At 37.0% G+C, this 11560-nt stretch overlaps 1 protein-coding gene across 3 annotated transcripts; it reads right to left on the bottom strand.

Moving 5' to 3' along the window:
* Window positions 1-6614: 6614 nt before the first annotated feature.
* On the bottom strand, window positions 6615-9006 carry LOC145088381 (protein IQ-DOMAIN 3-like). 3 transcript variants are annotated; one of them, XM_079026725.1, is made up of 5 exons: window positions 8753-9006; window positions 8258-8354; window positions 7855-8184; window positions 7540-7767; window positions 6615-7457 (listed from the first exon to the last, which is right to left on the bottom strand). In XM_079026725.1, exons 2-5 carry the CDS (start codon window positions 8336-8338, stop codon window positions 6807-6809), a joined length of 1290 nt encoding a protein of 429 aa, XP_078882851.1. In that variant the 5' UTR covers window positions 8339-8354; window positions 8753-9006; the 3' UTR covers window positions 6615-6806. The 3 variants fall into 3 exon arrangements, with proteins under 3 accessions (XP_078882851.1, XP_078882850.1, XP_078882852.1); XM_079026724.1 differs by having other exon boundaries at window positions 8834-9005; XM_079026726.1 differs by lacking the exon at window positions 8753-9006 and adding an exon at window positions 8513-8536.
* Between the last annotated feature and the right edge of the window lie 2554 nt (window positions 9007-11560).

The raw sequence follows: 11560 nt of genomic DNA, 5'->3' as shown, positions 1-11560 counted from the left end.
GTAAAAGACTCGTCCCTACAACGGTTGGACTCAAACGAGAGCTGCGCAGTAGGACCAAATCCAGCACTCTGAGATTATTCAACCCTGATCGCATGTGACTTGTCGTATCCACCTAATGGCTAACTCCCATCACTCAGAAATCCACAATGCACAAAGCAAGCAACATTCGAACAAGGGAAAATCTAACCATAACATACTCAAGCAATCATATCCACATAGCAAGAATCTGAACTAGCATGCAACACAAACTAATAAATCAGGCATAACCTAAACAGGCTATCCTACTGCTGTCTTCTCAGCACTACTATGCAACTCAAAAGCACAAATAACAGGCACGTAAGGCATCGTCCCTAGATCCTTAGTCCTATTCTAGCATGCTGTTCTACCAACTGATAATCATAACATAAACTTGTATGGGTATTTTGGGGTACTTACTTGAGCTCGGCTGATTGCATGCACCACACCTCTTTTCTCTTTTCAAAGTTCTTTTCTTTCTTAATCATTTTTGCTTTTCTAAAACTGTTTTCTTTCCATAACTCTCTTTTACAAAACTGACTTTTTATTTTTGAAAACTTTTTATCCGACCCCTCAATTTGAGTTCAGGCTCACCCGAGAGTATGCCCGAATCTCTCAAACCAAGGCTCTGATACCAACTTGAAACGACCGGAAAATACGACCCAAAAATTTCTTTTAATAAAGCCTTACTATAAAACAAGGCCATCATTCCAAAACATAAATTAAGTATAAGTTTTCAAAACACATGTTCATTATCAGAGTAAACATTCCCAAGCTGACTAATCTATGGTGTGTGCCATGCGATCACCCCGAGCTCCTCCCTCCGCTACCGGAAGTACCTGAAAACAAAACTGAAAACCGTAAGCACGAAGCTTAGTGAGTTCCCCACCTTACCACATACCATGCATAACCACGTACAGCACATACTGGGCCACGCCCGCTATTCGGGACCTCATCCCCTACTTCGGGCCTCACCCGCTACAACGGCCCCGCCGCTCCAGGCCCCGCCTGGCTTCGAGCCCCGCTCGGATACAGATATGTTACTTAGGCCTCCCCTGTCACAGGGTCCCGCCCACTATCATATAATAACACATACATATATCACATAACATCATACAAGCTAAACATACACTAACAGCTCTTGCTCTAAGGCCTCGCCTATCTCCGGGCCCCTCCCGTGTCCTACTACTGATGAGTCATGGAACCTCGTCCATACTCCTGCTGATAGTGAGATACGGGCCCCGCCCGTCCTCACTCCTTTCCTAACTTGGGCCTCGCCCCTGGACTGCTGCTACTGAGATGTGGAACACCATCCACACTCTGCTATTGGTGAGATACGAGACCTCGCCCCCACTCACCTCCCTACCAGGCACATACACGTATCACACAGACAACAAGTATAAACTATCACATAAACCACTCCTTGGGCACCCGCCCTCTATCATCGGACCTCGTCCGAATATCATACTAGCATACTGTGCCTAGGGCTAACCCCCGGGTCTTCTACTCATAACTACATGGGCCGGCATTGTGGCCGTAGACCCATTCATACAAAGGGAAACTCACCTGATACTGCTGAACTGTTGCTGCTAATCCCTTTAACCGCTACCCGACCACTGACTCCGAACTGTTGCTCCACTAGCTCCCCGAGCTACCAATAACAACACATTACTTAGTCTAACTGACCTTCAAAGGTCAACCAAGTCAACCCTTGCCAAAGTCAAAGTCCTGGTCAAAGTCAACCTTCTAGGTCAACCCTACTCGCCGAGTCCACTTACGTACTCGCCAAGTTCTTATGCTCATAGTCCTTTCAATCGCGACTTGACTCGCCGAGTCAGCCCCTGACTCGCTGAGTCTATAGATTCCTGACTCCTGTCCTGACCAACTCACTGAGTCCTTGCTCGACTCGCTGACTCGAGTCTTAACTCGAAGGGTTTGGGACTACGCGACCTGACTCGCCGAGTCTAAGAACAGACTCACCGAGCACAAAGCAATCTTCATCCAACTCGCCGAGTTCATGCACATCTTCATCCGACTCGATGAGCTGTTCATCACACTCGTCGAGTTCTTCCTCACCTTCAAGCCACTCGTCGAGTCCACTCGAAGGACTCGCCGAGTCTATTCGGTTCCACAACATGCAGGGGACTTTCGAGTCATGCAGGGACTCCAAACCGTAGATCTACTCTTCCCAAGCCTATCCCCCACGTAAAGTTGCAAACTTTACGTGTGAAGATGGAGATCTAAGCAAATTACACCATGAACTAGGGTTTGAGACCAAAGGCTCCCAAAAATCCACTCAATGGCTGATACTTTACGGGATTCTAAACCAAAACAAGCATGGATCTGAGGTAGCAACCTCAGATATGGACCTCAAGCTCGAGATTAAACTTAGACATGGCTTAAAAGCCCCAAAACTCATAACCAAAGAAGATCTAAAGGAGAGGAACGACTTAATACCTTCAAATGCTCAGAAATGTTCCCCAAACTTCGGATCCAAGGCCACTCCTTGATGCTTCAAAGATTCCCACTTCTTCTTCCTTAAAACCACTCAAAATGGCTAAAAGCTTGAATGAACACAATGGAGGCTTAGGGTGCGGCGTTCTGGGTGTGAGAGACAGTAAAGGAGCCCTAGGAAGAAGAATGAGGCGATTAAATAGGCTCCAAGCCCCGGATTTAGGGTTTTCCTCGCACAGACCAGACTCGCCGAGTCACCTTGGCCGACTCGCCGAGTCGGTCACTTACTCCTCGACTCAGATCCCGCTCGGACTCGCCAAGTTCCTCCTTGGACTCGCCGAGTCCCCCTTAAATCTAGGGTTTCCTTTACTTTCTGGGCTTTCAAGACTTTGGGTGTTACATGTTATGAGGAAAATAAAATTGGAAAGTATTACTTGTTTCATAACAGGAAGAGTAATAAGAAAATGAGGATTCTATGGAATTTGGAGAGGAATGTGTTAATAAATGCTAAATGGAGGCGACGTGATGATATCGTGATAAGGATAATGTGGGAGATGTATAACAAAGATTGGTTATTGAAGAGATGGCGTAAAGGATACTTTTTTTATTTTTGGAAATTTAAAAAATTCACCGAGATAGTTGTTTGGGTTTGAACTAATTGCAAGCAATTTGATAGGGAAACTTTTGAATTAAGATGTATATGGATTACTATAGTATGTGATTTGTCCCAGGGGTATTTTGGGTATATTACGGATTGTAAATTTTCTCTTGAGGTTTATTGGTTCCTATTGATTCTTTCTGATATTTGCATGTAATTGGAATTATGCGATTTGTCCCAAGGGTATTTTGGGCATATTGTGGATTGTAATTTTTCTCTTGAGGTTTACTGGTTCTTGTCGATTCTTTCTGATATCTGCAACTCCTTTTGGATGTTCTTTATCTCTAATATTGGGTTTCTTTCATTCAAGGTTGGTGGTTAAAAGATCAGGGGTATTTCAGTCAAAAATGCATCAGAAGAGTTTTTATTATGGTTTGGATTTCGCTTGTGGAGAAGGGAAGGATTAAAGGAGTGAGATTTTAAAAATACTGTTAATTGGAATTATTTTCTGATTAAAGTGTATTTTAGGAATTCCTATGATCTTTTCCTCAATTTAAGAGGTTCCTGGTATTTTGGGATGGTCTTGGAAGCTACTAAGATTCTAAATGTCATAATAATTTTGAGATTGAGTTTCTTTTCATCCAATATCTTGGAGTTTTGATGCAAAAGCATTTCGATCATAATGTCAACGGTACTCTTTTCTGTTGCACTTATTGTTTCTATTTTTGAATAATGAAATTATTCAAAACCCAACAAGCCTATGAACAATATACTTCTAAAGTTTCAGACTTTCACCATGCCAATTTATACATAATGACTATTTCGTCCTTCAATGTTTTCACCGTCTTATTTCGTAATCCACAAACCCACCGCCATCACTTTGCAAATTCTTCCATCCCTTTCTTTCTTCATTTCCACGACTTTCTTTCTTTGTTTCTGACTATCTTTGTTTGAGTCTCTCAACAACTTCTCATCCAAGAATTTAGGAATTCAATTTCTCTCACCAAGAACCGCATGCGCTGTATTGCCGCCACCAAACACCCGTCAACAACCTCTTATACTATGTTGTACTGTGTTGTTGTAAGGAATTTTGTATGTTGTATATTATTTCAATTTTATTATGATTTTCTGTTCAATTTTTGTTCGTTCTGATCCTCCCGCTGACTTCTCAAGAATTTAAGAATTTGATTTCTATCAACAATCGCCTACGTTGTATTGCCACCACCAAACGTCCACCAAGAACCGGTTGTACTGTGTTATAGTGAGGAATTTCAGTATGTTGTATGTTGTTTCATTTTTAGTATGATTTTTTATTCAATTGCTCTTCTTTTTTATCCTTCTGTGTTTTTTGAGCGATGTCTCTGGTTTTGTGGGTTTGACATTTTTGACGATTTCCCGTCCAAGAAATCAAGATTTCGAATTTTATCGCCAACCATGTATGCTCTCAATTGCTGCCAACAAGTGCTTGTGATCTGTTGTTGTTTGGAATTTCAGTATGTCATATATTGTTTCTAATTGATTTTGATTATCTGTTTAATTACTCTTGGTCTTGGTTCTGTTTTTTTTGTTCCCTGCCTCCCACTCCTATTTTAGGAAAAAGAATTGAAACTTAATTTCATTTTAGTCATGTATAATTCAAGTCATTTAAAAGGAAAAAAAAAAAAATCAAACCTCCATCTTTGGTTTTTAACAAGTTCATACATTGACCATGATAGTATATGATGCTTCGTGATTGGCTCCCATAGACATAAAAACTTGTTATTACTAATTAATAACACTTAATTTTGTATCTTATACTATCATTATATTTTTTTTATGGATTTTATTTGTGTATGGAGGGGTTGAAACTATTTAACCAACAACTAATGTATGTGGGCTAAATGTGATTGTGTCTATACCAAAGTACATTGCTATTTACTATCAACGAATTATAGCAATGTAATTTTAAAGTACAATGGTTTAGTTTGAAATATTTTAAAAATATAAGTAATTTTTTTATAGTACAAATATGAGAAATATATTATTTTGGTAAACAAAAAATTAAAGTACATGCTGATTGATGCATTTATCCAATATTTGGGTTGAATACAAGAACTAACAATGAAAGTGCATTGTTATTTGTTGTAGTTAACCCTCCAATGCGATTGTACTTGAATTTACAGTTAGGTTAACTGCTAAAAATATCTGCAATAAATGTAAACCGGTGTAATGAACAAAAATTAAGTTTGTATGTGTTTGTATAATTGGGACAAATGAACAATATAAGTACAAAAAATATTAAATGTCATAGTACAATGCTATAGTTGGAACAAATGAAAGTACGATGTTATACAAAAAAGTAAAATCGATCTATTGTTTTTTTACAACATCAGTCAACATCCACCAGACGGGTATAACATTTGTTAAGTATATTTGCAAACGTAAATTACCCGATTAACCCAATACCTAAAAATTATATCTTATCAACAGCCTTAGACCCTTCAATCACCAATTCCCGATTAGATATGTGTTTATTGTTTCAGTTAAAAAAACGTCTAAATATATATAAACATATCAAGTGTTGTCCATATAAAATTCATAAACTTGCGACAAAAACACAACCTAAGTCTCGGTTAACGTAAGGATACGGGTCAAACGTATGGGAACGAAAACCTCAACAATCAGACACCATAAAATAAAATAACCCATTCAAGACAACTGGGCTGGTGAAGCCCAATAGATTAACATATGGCATATGGGACTATGGGAGCTAAAGTAATCACCAATAATCAAATACAGTAAAAAACTCAAATAGCCCGTATTTAGGCCTACATACTGGAATGTTTAGTTAAACCCAACCCAAAACACGTGGCCTCCAATCAAGTATCCATACCATATATTGCACGTGGATTATTGGATTGCAATGATTCATTGATTCCTTAATGGGGTTGGTCAAAACACTCGAACCAACAAACCTTGCAATATCCAAAAACTACTTTCTCGATATAAAGAAAAATGTAAGTTTTTAATAATATTTAAATCCGTTTAGAAAAAAACACTATATACTGTATTTTTTAATCTTTTAAAATCAGCATTTTTGCCAACTGCTAATCATTTTTTTTAAATATTTCATGTTAAAGCAAACATTTTGTTTATATTATTCTAAATTAAAATATTTTTACCAAAAAGCATATCACGAAACAAAGTAAATTGCTTTCTCAAGAATTCCTTGTAAACAAAGAAAAAACTATTCTAAAAAATGCAAAATGTTTTCAGACTTTTATGAGTGTATGCAACATATTTAACTTTAATTAGTATATAATATAACATAGTATCATATATCACCACTTATTACTATAACAAAATATCATTATTAATATTAAAGAAAAAAAAATGTTCCGCTAATATTATAATAATAATCATCAATAAAGAAAGTTTATTATTCTGGTTTGCTCCCCAGACAAAGCAAGGTACTACTTGATGCTCTTCTCGGTTCTCAATGCCTGGCCACTTTGTTTCACCCAATCATTTTATTTTTACCTTTCATCACCCCTACCTACAAAAACAATCAAACCCAACACACACATATATATATTCCAAACTCATGCATTAAACACTTGTACGTAACACAACAACACCAAAAAACCTCTCTTACTTAAATACGTACTATAACTAACTACCAAACAAAACCATAAAATCAAAAAAATAAAATAAAATAAACAGATCACACAAACACAACAACATCGCAAACAACTCCTTATTACGAATTCGAGTTCTTCAGTGGTGACTCAGGGAACTTCTTCGTGTTGCGAGCCGGTGAACCGGAGAACGAAAGCCGTTTCTTGGCCGACCCGGCCACAGAACCCTTCTCAGAGGTTCCTTTCCTTCCTGAACCTAATGGGCTTGGACTAGGGCTAGCCCCTCGAGACCTCGCCTTCGTCGATTTTGTCGAAGCCATGTAACCAGGAACCGCCGGCGATGAACCAAAGCTCTCGTCGTCACGCACCGAGCTAGCCACGCTGTGCCGCCGGTTTCGTTCCGACTGCACGCTGTAATAGCTTCGGGTGTCTTCATCCACGCTTCCCTTTTGGCTTTCCGGCCTCACCCTGCCGCTAGATGACGGAGCTCTGGCGGGTGAGTGGTGGCTAACCGGCGGTGCTTTGTCGGAGATGCTTTGATTTTCCCAGGGCCTGGCGGCCATCCACCGTTCCAGCCAACTCCATCCCCAGTGAGGATTGTTTGGGTCTAGAAACATCGGATTTGTAGAATTTTTGGCGTTCTTCCATGTTTGCTGATGAGAATGTGCATATGCCATCGCTCTTTCTCTTCTTACAGCAGCCTCCTGTCTGTTTTGTAACCTAGCTTCAATTTCCTCTTTCGATTTTCTGCTGTCATCCCATGAATTTCCAAACTGTAATCCCGAAAGTTTTAATCGTTAAAAACTTAAAACACGGAAAAGATGATAAAAATTTAACAAAAAGCATCATCTTTACCGAGGATCGAGTGGTGTTAAACTCTTTCTCGTGCTTCAGAAGGAATTGTCGTTTGAAAGTTTGATTCTCCTCCGACATACGAATGCGTCTTGATCGGACCTGAGACTGAACGTGAGCCAATGTCTGCATACATTTTAAAGTGGAGATCGCTTGGCGTTTAACCGATTGACCTTGAATCAATGACTTCAACCTCCCTAATCCTCTCACAGCACGCAACGCCCTTCTTGCCTGAAAACTATAAACCCTTAGAAAACCGAAACATCGTTTTGAGCATTTTCAGAAGGTGTTGTGTTAAATTAGACGGAAAATGATTACCAGGTGGCCGCGATAAGCTGTCTGGATCTTGATGGCGGCAATTTCTTCTGTGGATTTACCCACAAAACGGGTTGTAGATGTCAGGCGAACAACCTGCGCGGCGGCATGGGCGGCTGCCACCGCTGCTTCTGCTGCCACGGCGGTAGCATAGGCGACGGAATAAGCGTGTTTAGTCTGTTCATTTTCGGCTTCAGTGAGTTTTGCGTCCTCTGTGGGAGGAGAACGAGTGGCAGGGTATGGTAATCCGGCGGCTTCTGTTTGGGAGAAATCTTTATCCAACCTCCTTTGCTTCCCGAACCAAGATTTTTTTGGAGTGCGTTTATCGGATCTCTGTCATGTGAAAAGTTAAAACCCACATTGGCATTTCATCAAACAAAGAAAGGAAAGAAGATGAAACACAAACCTTTTCTTTCTTCTCCTTCGAATCAGAAGGGCTTAGAGCTTTTTTTACTGCAGAAAACCAATTTCCCTTCTTCTTGCCCATTTGCTGGTCAAATCATCTTCAAAACAATAACCATCGAATTAAAAATCAGAATGATATGCACATTATAGTAAACAAATTCAAACTACTTACAACACATCAATCATTTCCACTTCTATTTAATTTTGATATACTCATTTTAAGACGAACACACAGTCACGCACATACAAAACTTACGGTTGAAAATACGATAGAAGTTGCAAAAGCAAATTGATATGAAATTATTTGAGTACACTAATTAACCAAACCACGAACATTGCAATCACCCAGAAATATCGAATGCAAGTATCGATCATACAGTTCCTTATATTTTCGGGAAGAACAGAACGATAAGTGACTCCTGATTAGAGAGAACAATGTTGATGATTTGAATAAAAAAACAGTGAGATCAACACAAAAATTAACAAACACACCCACATGAATTATCCTGACATTTCTGGGGAGAGGCGGTATATTAAGGAGAAAACATGCATTGGTGTTAAATTGGAAGTGAAATACCTGCAATAGAGGAGCCAATTAATGCAACAAAGATGGAATAAAGTAATCAGTTGGTGCAGAGGGAGAGAGAGAGAGAGATCTTGTTCTTGTGAATGTTTTGTTTGAATGGAGAGAGAAGTGACAAAGAGGATTTGATTAAATGGATGGTATTTTGGGTAACGGACAGATGGGTTGATGGTAATTTCGCCATGGGAGGTGGCTTTCATGTCGAAAAACACAAGTCATATATTTTTCGGTTAAATTAAAAAAAAAATCCCCGTATATCTTTTAGTTTAACGCGTAGTTTTGATAAAAATATTTGATGATGTGTTACAAGTTAAATATTTTTTACTAAAAACAAATTAAAGAACAATGATTGATCAAAATCCAAGTTTCTTAGTTTCACAATTGAAAATAAAAATGATCGTAATTGAAAACTTACAACAAAAAAATGCACTAGAACTCCAAATATGAACTATAAAGTTGTAAACAGCAAAAATAATGATTTTTTTGTATGCTATACCATTTCATATTTATTGTTTAATTTTGATTTTTGAAATTTTTATTCTTCAATTTTGAACTTATTTATTTTTCTTTTTGATATATAACCCTTTATGCAAAATATATAAATGGATTGTGTTTTTAAATGTTTTTTCATTGTTATAATTTTCATAAAAAAATATATCACAAATAAAAATATTTAAGGTCAAAATTGAAAAATAAAAAACTTCAAAAGTCAAAATTGAATAATAAATATGAAAAACTTCAAAAGTCAAAATTGAATAATAAATATGAGACAAACAAAGTATCTTTTTTTGGATAATGACGATCATGGGCGGTTCTATATGACATCCTACAGTGGCATCGACAACGCATACTTTTGTTTACGCAGTGCAAAACATTTTGATTTTTTTTTCTATTATAATGTCATTACTATTTTTTCTCGTGCCACAACTAGTATGAGATCTTGTGTCCGTATCTGATGACAATATGGTAATAAACTAGGGATAAACATAGACAGGTACCTGCCTCATTTGGAGAGAACTAAAACTGAAACCGGAAACGACGGTTCCTAGAAGGTTAGAACTGGAACCAGAATCAGTCTAAACAGTTTTTAAATTTTTTCGAACCTTTCCCAGAATCGACACTTGTTCCAAAAGCAGGTAACCCGTTTAAATAAATTTTATTAACTTTTGTCAATAAAACAACAATTTAGTTCGGTTCAAATTGAATCAATTCAGATCAAAGACGGACAAAATCTGATCAATATATTCTAAACTGATCTAAATAACTAACACATATTCATATGAAATATTAATACACACACACACACACACACATATATATATATATATATATATATATATATATATATATATATATATATATATATATATATATATATATCCGGTAAGAATTTTTTTTTGTAGAAAAATAAAAAGTTTTTTTAGTATATTTTTTTAGCGAACAAAATAAATGAATCACTAGATGAATACAAAATAATATGATTCACAAAAAAAAATCCTGAAAAACATCTTTATGATTCATTTTTATGTTAATTTTGTTCATATTCACTAAAGTTGTCACATAAATGGATTTTTTTCTTGATTTACTTAAAAATAGTAATAAATGTATTTTATTTTTTTTGAATTTTTCTTGTTATTCATCTTACTTTTTAGTCATTTAATAATTCTTTTTGTTTGTTTGCTAAAAAATATGTATATAAAAAAATTATTACCTTCCTATCAAATTTTCCTTCTTATTTGATTTTGGTTATATATATATATATATATATATATATATATATATATATATATATATATATATATATATATATATATATATATATAAACCACTTTCAGTGGGTACCCACCGGGTAACGGTTCCGAAAAAATGAGAACCGGAACCATTTAAGGCGGGTCAATTATAGAACCGACAGTTCTGAGACGGTTTTAGTTCCGAAAACAGGTACCAAGTTCTGATGCTCATTCCTGTAATATACTTCTTACTCATATTTTATTATGTTGTTTTATTATTAATATTGTAGGGTTGAGGAGGTATGGATTCTGATAAGGAACAAGGCTCAAGAATAAACGAGGCTTAAATAGGGGTAAAACCCTAAAAATGAGGGTTTCTAGCTGAAGGGAGTACGCCCGATGTACTCAAAAGATAGTCGCGATCCATTCACCCACTACGCCTAACGTACTTGGTGAGTACACCCCGCGTACTCGACCAAGCTCCAAAACACTTAAACTTCATTTGGCCATAACCCCTTCGTTCTAAGTCCGTTTTTGACGAACTTTATATCCACATAAAGGTGATACTATTGGGCTCTGAAACACAATCGAACACTTGGATCACTTAATCTAAAATTCCCACATCCAAAAAGGGCTAATTCTCTCTTTCCCCAAGGCCCAAAGCCTCAAGATAACTGATGATCGGGTCACGGCCCCGAATAATGAAGCGATTCGAAACCGAGTGTTACAATACACAAATTCGTAATTGGATGCTATAAAATGTAATTCCATGTATGTCATGATGAGTAAAACTTATAATTATGTTGTAACGACCCAATAATACAAGGTAAAAATTTCATTTTCAATATAATTAAAACACTATTGTAATTTCGTTCAAGACATTGAAAAGCATTTCATGTAAAACAATTATCAGAGTCCAATCCCAAAGATCACGTATTGCGGAAAACACAGGTGTATCGCTGCGATCGTCCCGGGCTCTTTCATTTGAAAA

The sequence above is a fragment of the Lactuca serriola genome, chromosome 2 (genome assembly GCF_051521515.1).
Source record: "Lactuca serriola cultivar US96UC23 chromosome 2, Lser_US96UC23_V15, whole genome shotgun sequence".
Classification (NCBI taxonomy): Eukaryota; Viridiplantae; Streptophyta; class Magnoliopsida; order Asterales; family Asteraceae; genus Lactuca; species Lactuca serriola.
This window is presented reverse-complemented; position numbering and strand designations above follow the sequence as displayed.